The following is a 19,464-nucleotide window of genomic DNA, read 5'->3' as shown; positions in this document are numbered from 1 at the left end:
TGTTAGCTATTATTATCATTATTTTTATGTACATATAGAGAGAGTGACAGACATAACCAATTCAGGCAGAAATTTATGTAAACTCTATGGGATATGTAACAGAGGTTCCTGATTGCTTGTTAATTCCTTTTGTAACAACAATTTATTAGAAACTGTGACTGTCTGGTCTTCAATTTTAGATGGCATGCATGATTTCTCCTTTCTGTTCTTTTTGCATAAAGCAGTCTTTCTCCTCACACTTGACACTGACCTATTAAATCAAAGTAGCCGTCATTCATCTCAGAAGTATTTTTAGTGTCTATTACACAGTAGTGCACCTTCTGTGGGGTAGCTTCACATGAACTTGCCGAAGCATGAAGGACAATTAAGAAGACAGTAACCATTAGGGTTTCTCAAGCTACAATATGCATTGTCAAACTTTCTGTATTTCTCGGTCTATCTAAAAATACCCATTATGATAAGGAAAACTCTCTTATTATTTAATAATAGCCTATCACGTATATAGCAGATAATAATTAAATCAGCAAATACTCATTGCATGTTTATTCCAGGTAAAACCCTGCACCGCCCCTCAAACACACTCATGCCTCTAAATATTTTTTACCCCTGTGATGTCATGACCCCTGATCTGTAGCTTTCCTCTTGGTTCAATCTTAAATCCATGGAAACTTGCTCTGTCTCCAGCTATTCCACATAACTGACTTTTCCTGGGTTTATTAATAATTCTTAGTTGTCCAAATCCTGGGTTATTTCCAGTTCTCATTCTACACGACCATTTTTTAGCATAGAATTTTACTTACTCTACTCTGAAAACCCCATGATACATGGTCTCCTCCCTGGACCTGAGAAACACCTTTCCTACCTGTTTCTTCTCTAACTTCTCTCTTAAACACTTAGTTTCTTTTTCTTTCTCATCTTCCAGAGCTTACTGATAACTCTTACCTTCCCCTTGAAATGGCTTTGGATGTCTTTTCTGTGTACTGTTTGTTGTCTTCAAGTAATCTCAGCCTCTTTTTCTGCTTTCATCATTAGGTCAGTGTCTCTCAGGATGATTTCTTAACATCATTCCCCCCTGGCCTCAGTCTCTTCTTTTCAAATTCTAATTAAATATGTTTATATGGAAATTCCTCTAAATTCTGCATTGTTAAAACTGAAGTAATTATTTATTTCTTTATTAATTCAACAAATATTTATTGAGTCCTCAATATTTGCCAGCAGTAGAGATTCAGTGGTGTATCTGTTGAAGCTTATAATTAAGCTCAAAGGGTGGACGTTGACAAAGGAATGACAGTGAGGTGAATGGTCTGAAAAGAGAAGCACTAGTTTAACAGGAACATACATAATATGGAAATTTAACGTAGACTGGAGGCTAAGGAAGGCTTCTCTAATGCCTTTATATCTGGGTAACAACTGTATGATGTATAGTATCTGCCTAATGTGTATTAAAAAGCTAAGCATCACAACAACCACACTTGGATGCACTGAACTTAGCCAGGTGAGGGGAGGTGGATACAACATAGCAGTCACAGAGAACAGTGAGCACCGAGGCATGTGGAGGAACGGGAGAGTGACATGTTTAAGGAACATTTGAGAACCAGAGAGAAACCATGTATGATCAGAGATTAGAAAACAAGTGAGAAAAGGGTGCAACATGTTTCATAAAACATGTTCATGATTTGGGGCTTTACTCAAAGGATGATAGGAAGCCACAGATGGGGCTTAAATGAGGCAATAACGTGATCACTCTATTTAGGAAGTGCCTCTGGCTGCTAGGTGAAGTATGATTTGTTGGAAAGAGTATGGGTTTGTGAGATTTGTGGGTGAATATGGATGTTGGGAGATAAGTCCTGGTGAGACATGAAGGTGGTTTAGCTAGATGCACGGCAATAGAGATGGAAAAACTTGAATGTATTAGAAACGACGTGGACAACAGGCTAACGAAACCCTTTACCTTACTGCAAGAGACTCTGACTCTCTGTTAAACAACTAGCTCCAGTTCCCAGGAAATAAATGAAGATGGTATATGCCAACGTTACCAGACAACATTGTTCATAGTAATAGGGACCTATGAATGATACATTTCAACTAGATAGAAAGAGACTATGAATGAACTATGAATGTCTGATGGAAATGCCAATCTTTTGGCATCCATGAGTGCCATGGCTTTGCCAATAGACACATCACTTGCAGGATTTCTGGAAGCTATACTTAGGGAATTGTTGGAAAAGATTTTGGCTTCATTGGAGCATAAAGTTTCTTCTAAACCAGAGAAGCCTCAACAACTGTGCAATATGAATCTCATTTCTGGGCATCTGGGCTGTGTTATCTGATGAGAAAGGAATTCCCAGACCACTATATCGAACTCTCACATTCAAGAACTGCTGCAAGGGCTCCCATGGAGAAGAAAGCCCAATACTGTCCTGTTGCCAGAATGTGATTACTCTCCCATGTCTTTCTAAGGATACTAGTGCCAACTGTCAATCTAAATGCTTAGTTGAACTTAAGAGTCCCCCCCACCCTGCCCACCGCCCCTGCAACCACCATCACTTCCTTTAGAATACAAACATCTTTTATAGAAATTCGTGATTGAATGATGTGAGTGAGGGACAGGGTAGAATCAGAGATGAATCTCAAGTTTCTGGTTGCAGCAACTGGATGGATGGAGGAGACTATGCTTTCGTTGTACCAATTGTCTCCATTTATTAAAAAATGATTTCTTCACAGAAGGCAATTAGAGATGAAGAAACTTAAATGTGTTATGATTTCGTTTCTTTAACTTGCTATTTTATTTTTTATTTTTGCTTCTTCTGAATAAGTTCTTATCATTTTTCCATTCTTCCATCGTTCTTCCAAATCATGTTTAGGAAGCCTTTCTGAAATTATTTTATGCTTCCTCTATACTACAATACCTCCATTACAACATCATGACCTTTTACTGTAAGTGTTCTTGGGTCTCTTTTGTTCAAGTCTATACAGTTTTCATGGATATAATCAAACTTTCTCTCAGAAAATTATTGTAACCTCCAAGTTAGGATAAATGTTGATGCTCAAGAACTTTTTTGAATAAATTATAAATTGAAGGAGTCACAAATAAGGGGAGTGGAGGAGTGCACACAATATTGTTTCTAGTTTTGGATCAGAGAATTCTTCAAGTTGGAATTAACATGGGTCTTGAATAGCTAATATTTAGAGGTGGTAAAATTGGATGTGAACATTTTAGGCCTGGGCAAACTAAGCAAAGGCACAGAAGTGAAAAAATATTTGACATGTTGAAGGAATATGTTTATTTCATTTTCTTACACTGAGTTTTTTCTCAGCTGCTCTTGAATCCATCTTAGGGAAAGATTTTTTTCAAACTATTTACTCATTTAACATTTATAGTAGATGTCATTTTATTTATTTTACTTTGCTCATCTTTAGATATAAGGAAATTTTAAAATACTTTTAAATTAACGTTTTTCTTTTTAACACTTAAAATAAGTAATAACATAAAGAAAAATATAAAGAAAATAAAAATAACCTGTAAATCCAAATTCATCATCCAAAAATAATATCTAGTGAAATTTCGATGTATTTCCTTTTAGTTTTTTTTTTCAATTTTTGAGCGTTAGAACTTTTTCTTTTTTAGAATCTAGATTCATGAATCTTCTTCTTTGTGTGTTTTGATATTTTGTCTAGAAGAAAGTCCACATTCTATGATATATTCAATTGCTTTAGTGTGTGTATATGTATACATTTTTTTCATACAAGATTTAAGTGAGTAAAAGTAACCATTTTCTTTTAAGCTAAGTAAGGACGTACCATGCAGCAAGATGAATATGAACCTCATATTCTGACAAATCAACATTTGGATTCTGGCTCTATTTCCTGCTTGTTGTAGTAACTTGGATTGGTTGTTTGGTCTCTCTACCTTGCTTTACTCATGTGTACAGTAATAAGGTTACCTATTGGCTTTGTAGCTGGTACTATGTGCCAAGTGGACATTCGATAAATATCCTATATATGTAGTGGAAAGTAAAAGACGGAAGTGTCTATCTCTATAACAGTACAAAACAATACATCTGTCTTAGGTATCTCGGGGCACTAGCTACAGGGTGTTTTGGAAAGAAGTTGGCATCACACAAATCAGCAGTTCTTTGTATCGGGGAAGGAATGGCTGGTAGTTTGTTCAAAGTATTTAGTCTCTTCATCATGTGGCAGCCAGTTGTGAATAGATCTTACTACTATGAATGTTTGGAACTCACTAACATCATCCTTCTGGTGTGGCTTCAGAGGAGAACAAAATTAAGAATCACTAATTTGGGTTATTTTCTCAGTTTACCTCCAAACACTGAGCTATAGTTTCTGTAAACTTTCAGATGAAGGGATGAACTAGAACCCTGTGTATCCACTGTGTGGTCAGAGAGCAAAATGCAGATCCCTAACTCTAAAACAGTGACTGCCTTAGTATTTTAGTAAACAACAAATAAATAAAACCAAAAACATCCATAAACCTACCTAATCAGCAGGCACATGAGAACTAACCACCAATATTGTTTATCCATCTTCCTAACATAACACTAAAGATGATTAAACGAATTCTGGCAGACTGTGATAAATTAGCAATTGTACCTAAAGGTGAATGTAAGTAATTGCATAATTATAAGCAGTTCCGTTTTGATTACACCAAAATTACAACCTGAAAATGAAAATCATGAAAATGATTGGCAAAAAGAAAATTATTATGAAGTAAGACCATTCTCCATTTGATTAACTTATTGGTGAGTCATGTTCAATGATCATAGATCAAATGTGGACCGTCTCAAAACATCTTTATTAACAATAAAAATTTTATGTGACCTATAAATGCATAGATTTTAAAAATCAGATAAGTCACTACTGAAAAAACATGTTTTGTTCACAGTGATATTCCCCAAGATGTATTCATTGTTTAGTGGTATGTGATTTTAAGATTCCACAGAAAACATACTGTGCACATGTTAGCTCTTGTGTGTTTAATTGTTTTAGCCTAAAATAAGCTTAATCAGAACCCTCTCTCCTGTACTGCATATACCCAAGGTGAGAATAAGAAATGGACTGCTTATTCTTTTTCTTCTTTCTTCTGTGTTCCTGGAATAGCTGCCCATGAGTCCAATTTAGAAAACAAGAGGGGATAATGAAGAGGCACCTTTTAATTACACAATCAGTTCACATTTCTTTAGAGAGTTCTTTAGTTTGTGGCTGCAATTTGGAGGAGATCACGCATCCTGAGATGAGTGCAGTGATCCCTGGCACTGCTGGGTTTCTCATATTAAGGAAGACCTCAGGCCACTCACTCAGGCCAAGTCTTTTTTAGCTGGACAATATAGTCATTTGTGGAATTGTCTCCAAATTACATCTTAAAATCACAAACATCTTTCCTGAGTTCGTAAGTGTACCAGTTAGGACTGCCGTTGGATGAAGGTAATTGACACAGATAAGTCTGCTGGATGTCGCTTCGGAGATGGATGTTGAGGTGACTGAGAGCTGTCAACGTCTCACACTTCTATCTTCACTTCCACTCTGCCTTCCCAGTATGACTTTTATCATTATGCTCATAGAAAACCTCCAGTTGTGTCTATTTCCCAGGAAAGAAGAAAGGGGAAGGAAAAAGGGCAAAGGAAAAAGGACATACACTGACTGAGGCTGTCTCATTTCCATTGGAAGACAATCACTTTCTTGGCAACCTCACCCAGGAGATTTCTTTTTATATCTCATTTATTAGAGCTCTGTCCTTGGGGTGCCTCTAGGCCAAAAGGAGCCTGAGTAATCAAACATATTCCAGATAGACATAATATCACTTCTTTGAAAAATAAAAAAACAAAAAAACAAAAAAACAAAAACAGATGTTCTAATATTAACAAGGGGAGAAGAATATTGGGCAGATAATATGTCATATCTTATACAGTTAGAATCCATTCATGGCTCAGTTTCCTAATTGAGAAGCATCATTGCAATGTTTTAAGAAAATGTGTCTCTGAGCCATAGAATTTCATTGGACAAAGTTATTGTCTAGAGCAGTTGTATCCAATAGAACTTTCAGACATGATGAGCATGTTCTAAATCTGCATTATTCAACACAGCATGCATTTGTCACATGTGGCTACTGGGCATTTGAAATGTGACTAGTGCAACTGATAAACTGAATTAAAATTTTATTTAACTCAGTAAACTTAAACTGAGTTAAATAAAATTTTTATTTATTGGCAAATACAAATTTTTATTGGCAAATATTTTATTGTGTGGGACGGAATAAAAATAGGAACAAAAATCACTGATGGGAGTACCAGATCCAAGGAGGTAAGTATCTAGGAGAGGGTGAATGGCACTGAAAATGGAGATGAAATTGAAGGCTACTTGCCTATGTAAGAATCTGAAAAGTCAAGTGAAGGCAGATTTAATATGCTTCAAATAATTCATTATGCTAGCTCTCTTTACAAGTTTATTTTAGAATGATCTATTGTACACTTATATGAAGATAACATCACTGGATTCTATTACCAAGCAGATATTGTCCTCACTTAATTTTATATATATGTATATATATTTCAACGATTCTGCCACTTTAGGTGTTCTAGTCATAGGCCTGGGTGGCAACAGAGTAGTGCTGGTTCAGCAAAAGCTGACCAAACTACTCTTATAATCTCATTTTCTTTTAAACTGCAAGTTTCAAGAACATTCTACTTGGTAAGCCTCCTTTAAGATCTCCTTTCTCACCTTATGAGACAACTCAATCATCTTATTTTTCTCCTTCTTACTGAATGTGCCTACTTGTCTGGCTCCTCCTCATTTATCTTAACTCTAAATATTGGAGTTTCCCAAGACTTACTACTTCTCCGTAGGTGGGCTCATTCACTTCCAAAATAAATGCCATCTGCTGTTTGAAACTACAGTATGTACACTCCTAGCCCTAACCTGCCCTCAATACCAGGCTCATGTCAACTGCTTCCTTGACCTTTCCACTTGGTTGTCTTAAGAGTAAGGTTAAAAAACAAAACAAAACAAAACAAAACACATAAATAAAATGCAACCACTGCAAATGCCAACTACTGGTGAGTATGGAGAACAAGTGGACTTGCATACATTATTGTGTGTGTTACTTGTCACAACCACTTTTAGAAGCTCTTCGGTAGTATCTCCTAGGGTTGGACTCACACTTGCTCTAAGACCCCAAAATTCTACTCTTAGGTAAATAAAAAAATTCTACAAAAAAGAAAAATGAGCATCTCAAACACAAGAGGCTCAAAACAGCTGATTCATTGCTCTCAATCTCCCCATCCTGCAGCTTCCATAGTTAATATATAACATTATTGCTTGCAATATTTCTCTATCCAGAACACTTGTTCTTTTTTTCTCTCGTCTGCCACATCCAAGTCAATAAGTCTCACAGGCACCACCACCAAAATAGATCTCCCTTCACTTCTCTTTTTTGCAATGCCACCATCCTACTTTAAGCTTCCATCACCTTTCACTTGGACTACTACAATACTCTCTCGCTTTTCCCATACTCAATTCCCAGCACAACTTAATCTCTCCAATTTAGTTGCAAAAATAAATTTGTAAATTGTAAATTATATCACATTGTTCTTGCTTAACACTCTTCTATGATTTCCTTTTTCTGTTATAATAAAATTTAAACTCCTTACCAAGAATAAACAGTTTTCTATGTTCCCATTCTTGAATATTTTTCCTACTTTATTATTTATTCCATTTTTCTTACTCATTATTCTTTGAACACATTGCCCTTTTTTTTCACTGCCTGTAAGATGCCAAGTTCTTTCTTATTCCCAGAACTTTTCATTAGCTTTCCTAGAACATTGCCTCTCTGGCTCCTTCTCATCCCCTGGGTGTCACGGAGCCCGCCCTTCCCTGACTACTCCAGTTAACAGTGTTTTCACTGTCGAATGTACTAGCACCCTTTTAAATTCTTACACAGCTCAAGTGCATTTGTTCACTCGTTGCTACTTCTTTTCTTCCCTGGTAGACAGACAGTAAGCACCACAAAGGTAGTTCTAGTATGATGCCTGGTGCACATTAATAGCTCTTGAATGAATGACTAAAATTACAAGAGTTTATAAAGAAGATGTTATTGAAAACTTAAAAAAAAAAAAACTTTTTTAACTAAAGGGAAGTCATACAAATAGCAAATCAAAATATGTAAATACCCGTACATTTTGACCGTTGTCTGGCTAGATGCCAACTTAACATTGTAGAAAGATAAATGAAGTAATAAATAAAAATAATTACCTATCATCGAATATATGAAAAGGGAGAAGAGGAGAGAGAAATACTGGAAAAATAGCTTGGGATTCTATTTCAGGAACCTAAAAGATAAGGAAGTCTGAAGTAGCTAAATTTCATTTCATAAACATTAGGGAGTTATATAGCACTAGATCCCAAGACTGTGATTTGAGTAGTGTAGTGCTACAGGAAGCTGTGAGCAAGAATATTGGAGAAAGACATGATAGGAAGGTTTCTCAAAGTTTTATAATGGTGATATGAGTAGATATTTTGGAGGTAGTTTTAACGGGACCTGGAGACTCTTTAGATGAGGAGAGTGAGGGAAATTCAAAAGTGATACAAAACATTTTGATCTGGTTGGAAGGAAAGTTGTATCATTATAATGCAGAAGAGTAGTTTTAGAAAGAAACTTATATGCGGATCTAGAAGTATTAATTTTGGATACTAGTAGAACACAAAATATGGAATCACAGGAGTGGAATTTAGGAGAGATTTAGCAGCTGGTGGTATAGCCCTATGATAATTGTGGTTATCGGAAATTCTGTGATGTGATGAATTTTTCAAAGGAGAGATTACAGAGAGATAAAAGAAGACAATTATAGATAGACAATCAGGCGATACCTACATTAATCAGGTCAGAAAAAAGGAGACTAAATAGAAAAGGACTATTGAAAAGTTAGGAGGAGTCTAATGTAATAAAAACTAATATAGGAGAGAAATTTTAAGAAGAAACTGCCCATAAATGTCAAATATATACCTTCAAATTATGCAGCAGCTAAAAAATATAGGAATTAAGAAAAGACTTCTGGATGTCTCAAATTCATCATCTTTATTTCCCAAAATGAAATATAGAGGCGATGTGACACAATGGAGAAAGAGTGGACATTGAAATCAGAGAAACTGGAGTCAAGTTATGATTCTGTGTGGTTGAGCTATAAGATAAGGGGTAAAATTACTTTATCTCTCTGAGCTTCAGTTGCTTGACTGTAAGATCGGGATAATACCTGACTCAAAGGGCTGTGAGATTAAATTCAATAAATCGACATATGGATAAAAAGAGCCTCTTGGAAATAGGTCTATTAATCCAGATTCCTTTTGAGTTTGCCTCCCAATAACTTTGGTTTTCATTAACTTCCAGATGATCATGTGTTATGTAAAAACCTTACCTGGGTTTCTGGGAGGTTAAGTTAATCATAACAATGAATTGCAAACAATTAAGCATTGGCCACTAATCTCACCTGGTGCAAAGCTGAGTGTAGGAAGAGGTAGAAGGAATTGGTTTACTCTCGAAGGCTCTGTCAGGTCAAAACAGAATGGTGTCGACAGATCCAGAGGGGCTGATCAGTCTGAATGATGATTTCCTGTGTCTGTGAGAGGGACAATTGTGTCCATAATGCCTGATTTTGTATATCCTGGTACCTAGCAAAATGCTTTGTTTATAATAGATACTCAGTAACATTTTGTCAAACAAATAGTTGTTTTGTTTTTTTTTTTTCTATTTGGAGCCATCTGGTTGTAAGGTAATGCACATATAGGAAAAAGAATAAGGTGTTGATTGGAGACAAATTTAAATGGAAGATGATACAATCTAACAGGGTGTTGGTGGCAAGCAACTAGACAAACGTATGTGCTAGTGAATAACTGTCACAAAAAAATTGTGTATATTACCGAAAGATAGACTTCCCAAAATATAAGAGCCAATGAGAGAAACAAAAAGAAAAATAGTTAAAGATATGAATCTAAGCCTCAGGATGGTTTTAACGTCTATGCAATAATAGACACCATTACTTAAACTTATGTCTGTTCTTATTAGTAAGTAGAGAGTTACACAGATAGAGAAATGTAATACTGGATGCCATTCTTGCAGAAATTAACCTTTTATTTTTATTAGTAAACAATAGGAAAGCAATCAATAAATGCTCAAGCAATGGTCACTTGACTAGCTTTGCCCATTGGTCTGAATGTCATGACGTGAACAATGATGAAAAGCATGAATACTCTATACTGATAAAAATGCCAATGAAGATGTATTCTGTATCAAGAATGGATGGTAAAATTCCATTTTAAATTGTTTCAAAATTTCTCTCTCTCTGGAGTCCATCTCCTAAGCTACATTGAAGAAATGTTCATATGAAGCTTTTAAAAAATTACATGCCCAATTGACTATGCATAAAGAAAAAGTGTGTTTGCTTGAAGAAAAGTGTGTTTGCATGAAAGCCTATGTTTGTATATTTCTTTCTTAAAAACTATGATTTGGCTGGATATTTGCCCATCTCCTTCTCTTACCCCACCCTGTGATTGCTTCACAGGCCACGGCACATGTTCCTGTGGTCGCTGCATTTGTGAGAGAGGATGGTTTGGAAAGCTTTGCCAACATCCCAGGAAGTGTAACATGACGGAGGAACAGAGTAAGAGTTTGTGTGAATCAGCAGATGGCATATTGTGCTCAGGAAAGGGTGAGTATCTCTGCCGGAGCTTGGACTGGATCCTTATTGTGACACATGGTTTGCGCAGCAGCCGTAGCAAACTTTTTCAGACTGCACTTTGTGTGAATGAAAACCACTCTGTCCTCTGCTTACACCAGACTTTAAGCTTGAAAGTTAACCAATGAAGTTTAGTATTTAAGAATATAAAATGTGTAAGATAGGTTTCATGAGAAAAGATTTTCAGCCTCTTGTAGTAGACAATCTTGCTGCTGAATGAAATAGAACTAATAATTGTTTAAAGAAGAAAGTACAATAAGATATACTCGGTACTGAATAGACAAAAAAAAAAAAAAAAGATAAATGGATAGTTCTTGAGTCCACCTGTGAAAGAGCAGAGCCCCAAATTGCAGAAATTCACAGGATTTTCACTAAGTGTTCGGGAGCCGCCTTGCCTAGAACTAGATGTTATGGGGCTTCCCAGCTCTTTTCTTTAGCTCAGCCACCTCCTTGCAGAACAGACTAGCCCTTTTCAGACAAAGCACAGCGATAGCTGAAGCTGTATTTACCCTTAAACACTACCCTGGGTACAGAGTGGCACATAAATATCTTTCTGAAGAAGACACAGTGAAGCAAAGTGGATCCACTGATTACTCATGGAGGAGGCCTAAGAAGCAGGATATGCCACGTGGATGTGTCCACAAACAGTGGCTGTTTGCTTTACCTATCACTCAAGGCCAATGCTATCTGGTTGAAGGAGGCATCTTGACATAATTGCAAAGATAAAACCAGATGGATGCTGTGACCACATATGGTGCCAGGAAGAAGGCTGAAAATTGATACAAATATTCTCATTTCAATAGACAACCGTGTCCTTGGTTTCCAGGAATTCTTTGAGACTGGTGTTTACAGTGCACTGGCAAGGAGGTCATGCCTTCAACCTAATGCAATTACAGCAGCCAGGTGGCACTTAAATGAATTTAAAGCAAACACCTTGTTCCCATTTGTAATGTTAAATTCATTCTAATTTCAAGTCCCAAACAAATCTCACACCAGCTCAGTCCTTAGAGGCCTTCAACTCCTGGAAACACTTGCTTTAGGTTCAAGGTCTATTGGGAGAACCAAAAAGCAGGAAGGAGAGGTTAAAAGGAAGAGGAAGAGGGAAGGATTTTCAGAGGAAGAGATTAACAAAGAGAGCAGGAAAGGGGCTAGGAATAAAAGTAACCTTCAAGGGGGAAGCAGAAGATAAAATATACATGTGATCAAAGTAGAAGGGAGTGTTCTCCCTATACAAAAGTTGTGAGAATGATTAACTTGTCTGAATTAGATTTTTATTTCTGAATATAGCTCCAAATACAGACCCCTAAAGTTTAAATACTGTTTCATTGGTTTTCAAAATAGTGCTATCCTTGGAATAAGGATATTAACTTTTCACAGAAACTTTACTGAATGACAAAATCCATTTGTATTATAACATTACTGTGCTCGTTTATATATGTTTATTTTAACAATCAGCCATTTTGTGTGTGTACATGCATATGCATGTGTGTAAATCAAACACGCAATCAAATCATTAACATTGTTCATAAGCAGGTCTTTGCTAAGTCATGTCCAATTTCAGGTACAGGAAGAAAACACAAAGCTATGCTCACCAGTGTAGTGAATTCCGGTCTGTAATTTCGTAAACTGAATTTGATGCAAAAAGAGGAGTAGTTTCTTTTCAAGAAATAAACGTTCTTATTGAAGTCACTACATTCTGAGGAGAGATTTTCATTTTTCAGCATCATAAATGTAGAAAATACAAAAAAAAAAAAAATGGTTTGACTAAATATTGACCTAAAAGGCATTTCTCAAAACAAAACAAGAAAATCTCTCTAGTTAATGCCTTTTTGAATTGTTGGCTTTGGGCAATGGAACTGTATCTAAAGATCAATGAACGGTTAAACACATATATTCTAAATAATTTGTTTATTCTTCAATGCGTAGAGAGTTTTCAGTCTTTAAACTCAAAAGGGAATGTAAAAGCTGCCTCAAGCCCACGTATTTTGAGGCTGGTGTTAGTGATGATTGTGGCCACCCCGCTGTTGCCAGCGCCACTACTGCGCTCCTTTCTGTCCTCTTATTCTGAAGACATCAGTGCTGGATTATAAAATAAAGTAACTAAAACTGAGATCATGGAACTGCCTTCTTTTGTAGGCATGGAAAATAGTGGGGATGCAGCAGTTGTTCTTGACCCCATGGAGGGTACCACTCCACCCTCCACCTCAAGAACCACAGAAAAAGTAACATGAAATTGACTAAGGGTTTTCAATATGGTAGCAGAAAAGAAACCTGTTTTAAGTTATTTGACTGGGGCCATGTATTTCTTGATAGATTGCATGGACTTGCCAGAATTCCATATAATTTTTCTTAACTTTGTAAATAAAAATCCCTCACTCTGATTATTACAAAAGAGATCAGAGCATTTTTCATTCTCTGACTATGGGACAAATATGAGTGGTGAGACTGAGATCACACTAGCACACAGCAATTAGTAGCCTGTACCCAACTAAATGTTTCCACCCAAAAGACAGATCCAAAACATGAGCTTCCGTGAGCTGTGAATAAAGCCCGTCACCTCAGGAGACGATGAAGAAATAGCGTTTTATTTCTTTACAAATTTATAGCCAAGACAATAAATCACTCCATAGAAAAATTTAAAACAAGATACATTGTTGTGACCTTCATAACAGATGGAGTCGTTAGTACAATAGTGAAAACTGCCTGCTGGGATGTCAGGTTGCAGCATTTTGTCAGGCTCGATGAATGAAAAAGGAAGTCCACTTTATTAATGGGGCAGCTAACAAAGATGCCTTGCCCTTAGACTCAAATTATTTTTGTGAATAACCAGAGAGATGAGCTTAGAGCCAGGTATCCCCCAAGTTTAACTACCTTTGCAGAACACATGATATAATTCATAGGCTGTTTGTTTGGGCATTTATTTATTTATATCCAAAAATGCTTAATAACCTTTTAATCTTGATAATTTCAACCTAGATCCAGACCATCATCTCTAATATTCTTAATGATATTGCATGACAGGAACTATCACTGCATGTTATTAAATGTCTCCTTAGACTCTCGCTATGATACTGTTGACTCATATCTGAAGAAGTCCACAGTACACCCACCCACCCACTATCCCTCACCTCCACTCAACTCTGGTTCATTCTCCATGCCCAAAAAGAGACAGGGTAAAAGTTATGCTTCAGAAAATGGCCTTAGACTAGTGTTCTCGCTGCCTCACCCAATATAGCTGTCACTCAGATTAACAAGAATGCACAACCTATTTTTTGAAACTATATGAAAGTTCTTCTTGTGAAAGGGATCACAGATAAGAAGATAGGTAGATAGAAGAGTAGATTGAATTGGATTAAAATCTTAGGTTAACTATTGTAGATGTCCCTGGGCAATTCTCCCAATCTTCTCTGTACTTCTATTTTCTCATCTGTAAAGGCAGAAGAATTTCATTTCTTTCCCCTTCTTAAGCCCAAAGGATGCTCTGAAGACAATTGAGAAACTGTGGCTGATTCCCCAGGAATAGAAGCCAGTAAACACAGAAGGGAGATTGGAGCATTCTTAAGAGTCCTTATACTGAGAAAAAAAATAAATGGATTACTGGCGTTGTGGTCATAAATTTACCACTCTAGAGTTCTAGCCAAGACAGACCAGCTACTCCCTATGGTGGTCTGAGTCTCATGGACGTGAATGGGTCCCAGCCAGCTAAGCTGAATAACTGGTCACCTCTTGGCAGTCTTGTGGCTTATATCTGTCTGACAGAATCCTCTCTCTAGGTTTTTCCTTTTCCAGAGATGGGCAATTTGACCCCCAGTTATTGATGAAAACAGCCAGAGCACTCTACAACAAAGACGCTATACGTCGTCCTAATAACTATCATACTGTGTTATTATTACATGCTATGCTATTTCTAGTTTCACAAGCAGTAGAATTTCCTACCTCTAAGATGTACTGAGAATTGACAAACAGGAAAGAACAACACAGCTGGGGAAAATGTTGATCGAGAAAAGCTAGTTTTTCATAGCACATACAAAAATCAATCCCCATTTTTCATTCTAAGTATTTCAGTGACTAGTAGACTTTTGGAAGTGGATTTTACTTGTCAAATGGTCTATTAGTGTGTACCATATTAACTTAGCTGAGCTTACCAGTTTTAGGAAAATACTTTGCTATGGTCTGAAGCTAAGCATTCAAGAAGCAAGAGTGGTGATTAAAATAATTCCAGAGTTGGAGGATAAGTTTAAAGATGAAATGTCAGGTCTTTTCCTGAATTGCAGGGGGGGCGGGGGGGGGGGCGGGGACATCCTAGGTGTAACACATGAATACCATGGACATATCAAGTCATTTACTTCTGCTTCTGTTGTAGAAAAAAAAAATTGCAATGTAAGGGTGATATACTATTTTAGAAACAATTAAAAATGGTCAACTTCTTCAAAGAATATTCCTCCACTTATGGAAATAAAGCACCAAATATGGTGCCTTCTGAGGAGATGTTAATGAAAAGTCAATAAAATGCCCCAAGTTTTTGGTTTTTTGGTTTTTTTGCTTGCAGATATAGTGCTAACCATTTGCAAAATGATCAGTTAAATGTTGAACATTTCTGTGCCTAGAAATTTGAAAGAAAGTCTAAAATAAACTTCTAAATAAAGAAATACTTTACCTGGACGAGAACACTATATCTCACAGACTGACTTGGGAGGCCCAAATCATGGGTCTGAAACAATCACCAGGCTATCAGTCACTCATTAGAACTGAAGGTTGTCTATTTTGCTCAAGAGCATGCAAATTAACCTAGACCCTCAGGAAAACAAGTCAAGACTAAATGAAATCATGCTGTGGTTAAGCAAGAAGTTAATAAATGTAAACAGTCTCAGCATATAAATAATTCTGACTACTTACTCCCTTACCCTAAAAGGAATGACAAGGAATGCCAAAAGTTTAATTTAGATATTGGAGATTCTTGCACTCAAAATGCATAAACCAGTTTTAATGACATGAAATACCACATAGTGCTTAATGCCTGGGACATGTTTATAGAAATCCTTTTGTGATCTCAACAATAAATATAAATTCCTTTCTCTAACCGTTTTTATTACCCAGATGGTTAACTCATATTTCAATCACTGTTTCATAGAAGCACTAATGATAGATTCCTGCCCCGTCCCAATATATTTTGAATTTACCAAGTCTGGAATTTTATTAAATTCATCAAAATACTTTTTCTACTTCACATTCTCTTATGGCGATAGCCATCTTTAGTAAAAGGAAATCAGATTTGGGAAGAACATCCAATCCAAGGAAACAGGAAAGAGGGGAAGTCCATTCTATGAGTGTTTCTTTTTTAATTTTAAAGTTCTCTTTACTGCTATTGTAGAAGTAATTTTGCCATGTGAAGGTTTTTTAGCCTATCATTTAAAGACATTTAGACTAAGAGAACTTTCTTCTCTTTCTGACACCATTTATTTCATATATTTTCTTTTCTTATAAATATACTATTAATAAAATTATTTCTCAGCAAACTGAAATACTTTTTATAGCCAATGAAGAATATTTTAATTAGATAGGGGAAATGGATGAAGTAATGACAAAGGTGGTTGGATCTAGAGCCTCATAAAAGATTAACATTTTGAGTGATTAGAACTATCCTTGATTATGGCAAGAAATCAGAGGATGAGATTTAATAAGTCAAACATACACGAGTAAATGTGTGTGTACTTTTAGCACTTTAATGAACCACCCAATGTTCTTACTTTGAGAAAAACATGTAAACAAAAATCCCTAATTATAAGCACAATAATTTAGTAACTTTTAATTACGAAATGCATCCTCATTTAATAGAACTTAGTATTAATTCCTTTAAAGAATAGATACCTTTAAAACTGATTTACTTCAGAAAAAAATTAAAAAATAATATCTATTTCCGAATACCTTTTTGGAAAGCCATCTATAAGAATTCTGCTCTCATTGACATTTCAACCAGACTGGGCCATGAAACATTTGCTCAAGGCTAATTGCAACTGTCTAGATCTATAATGAAGCTTTTCCTGGATAACCTTTATGAATTACAGTAAGTAAAGCTCCTCTCTGAGTAATTGGCTATTCAATAAACTTTTACCTTTGGAAGAGAGGTTATCAGAAACCTATCATCAGTGCATTGATGATATTCTATTCTAGATGGAAACCTTTAGGGTTATCTGGTTACAGCCAATAATATCCTTTGTGATTTCAGGTTCTTGTCACTGTGGAAAATGCATTTGTTCTGCTGAAGAATGGTATATTTCGGGAGAATTCTGTGACTGTGACGACAGAGACTGTGACAAACATGATGGGCTCATTTGCACAGGTGCTGTATTGACTTGCTCTAATTGATCTATGCCACAGTTTGCAATAAAAACAAATAACACCCATCACATACTGCTGTAGATCTCAGGGCAGAAGAGCGTCCATGTTCAAGGGCTAACTATTAATGTAAGGGAACTAACCTCTCCAATGTATACACATAGGTAGTCATATACTGAAAAAATGAAATAATTCTCTTGACAAGCATTTCACTTTGAGAATGGAACCATTATTTTATACAGGTTCAAGGTATCACTAGATAGTTCAAAGATAGTTGATATGTTTTTTGGGCTAAAGTTACAAAAAAAATTAAGAGTGTAATAGATACTGCTATCCCCATTTCTTGAGTCTTAATAATTGGTTATAAAATACATCTTCTTAAAGTTGCAGTGGAAATAGACATGTATATTCGTTCTTTCTGTTTGTAGCTTAAGATAAAAGGCAAATATTTGTGTGCCATTAAGCTAGACACTCACTTTCTGTTCATTTCTACCACAAGGCTCCTCTTCTAGTTGATTACTCAATCTACCTCATACTATGTCAAGGAGCTTTATGTTTTTCAGCATTTATCATTAAGTCAGACATAACTTGTTTTCTACAGAAAATCAAAATTATGATATAGAAGCCCAGCTGGAGTGATATAGAATGGTCACTATTAGATCAATATTACATAGATGATGGCACCAAATAGATGCCATTAATTGTTTGAAAGATCATATTTCTCATAGCTGTTTAACAAGGAAATAATAAGATGCCACACAATAAGAAAAGCATCAGAGATTAATGAAATGGTTTCAATTATAAACAGTTATGGTTTATAATAACGTATTTTGGTGCATTTCAATCATGATAACGATTCCCTTATGCATTTTGTTGCAGGGAATGGAATATGTAGCTGTGGCAACTGTGAATGCTGGGATGGATGGAATGGAAATGCATGTGAAATCTGGCTTGGCACAGAATATCCCTAACAATTACATGGGAAAAGACTGGATTCTTATTTTTCCTATGCCATTAGAATATACAAATGCAAGGAAAACCATATATAATCACCACGAGGACAGGTCAAACAGACTGTTGTATGTTTTTCTATTTCTGAATGCCTGAATGAAATCTAGGTACTCATTAACACTGAGTTAAGCAAACTCTAATGTAAATAAAACCAAAAAGAAATTTTCTTCCATAATTTACATCAGTGGCTCACAACAAAAGTGACTTTGCCACCCAGAAAACATTTAGCAATGTCTACAGACAATCTTGATTGTCGTACTGTGTGGAGTGGGACGGTGTGCTACAGGCATCTAGTGGATAGAGGCCAGGGATGCTGCTAAACATCTTACAGTGCAGAGGACAGCTCCCCATGGCAAGGTATTACCTGACTTCGAATGTCAATAGTGCTGGAGTTGAGAAATGCTGAATTACATGGTTGTTAGAAACCCACATCCCTACACAGGAAAGGACATTCTACAATCTAAGGAAAAGATAGATCTTTACGTAAATCTATCATTCATATTTTCCAGGTTTCCATATCACTCAGCATTTCCATATGGGGACAATGAAGATAAACACACATGAAGTATAATCTCTGGATGGGGAGTGGGGCAGAGGCCAGATCACCAGGGCTTTAAAAAAAAACAACTAGTCATTTTTACTCATTAAGCCATTTCTCTAGTTTCAGTTTAAACTCACAAAAGAAGATGCCCTTAAGATGAAAGAAATTATGAAAAATGTACAATTTAACATTTTTAATAAACAGTGACGTAGTTGTTTACATTGTGTCAATATGTATTTACCAACTGAAATTAACAAAAAAAATGAATCGTTATTTAAGAGTATTCATTTTCTGTTACGAGAACATTTTTAAAACTGGGCAGGGTGTACATGTAAAAGGAATCTGATTTTTCAGTATTTAAGTTACTCTATGGTAACTTGCCTTTTAAAAAGACAATATCTAGTTAGTTATGGACCTGAAATATCCATTCATTTCTCTTAAAAGACTCTTATGTTTAAGGATACATTACTCACTGGAAAAGTAAAGTCATGCAAAGAAGTCGAGAAGAGATACTACGATAAAATGGCACCAATCTCAAAAGCTCAGAGGAAAAAAAAACAAACTAGAAATAGCTTAAATAGAAATTACAAATATTTACTCAATGATAGAAACAAAATGTTTATTTTCTTAATGGTGAAATTTTGCTCTGTATGAGCAAATCTTTAATTATTTAGTTAATAATTAGTTGCCTAATTATTTAGGCAATCTTTAATTATTTAGATCTAAAAAAGACCCACTTTTTTCTAAATGTGAATTATATTTTGTAAAATCCTAGAATTATGTAACAAAATTATTTCCGTGTTGTTTCTGATGGAAATTTTTACTTGGAAATTT

General features: G+C 35.8%; 1 protein-coding gene across 1 annotated transcript in view; it reads left to right on the top strand.

Moving 5' to 3' along the window:
- Positions 1-18,264, top strand: part of ITGBL1 (integrin subunit beta like 1) — a 189,021-nt gene extending 170,757 nt beyond the window's left edge. The window contains exons 9-11 of the mRNA XM_011363195.2: positions 10,569-10,715; positions 16,969-17,082; positions 17,958-18,264. Of these exons, the coding sequence (XP_011361497.1) occupies positions 10,569-10,715; positions 16,969-17,082; positions 17,958-18,049 (353 nt within the window). The 3' untranslated portion in view covers positions 18,050-18,264. The remainder of the gene's footprint in view (positions 1-10,568; positions 10,716-16,968; positions 17,083-17,957) is intronic.
- Positions 18,265-19,464: the final 1,200 nt, after the last annotated feature.

Source organism: Pteropus vampyrus, unplaced genomic scaffold, assembly GCF_000151845.1.
Source record: "Pteropus vampyrus isolate Shadow unplaced genomic scaffold, Pvam_2.0 Scaffold83, whole genome shotgun sequence".
NCBI lineage: Eukaryota > Metazoa > Chordata > Mammalia > Chiroptera > Pteropodidae > Pteropus > Pteropus vampyrus.
Note: the sequence above shows the minus strand (reverse complement) of the source record. Positions and strands in the feature narration are given on the sequence as shown.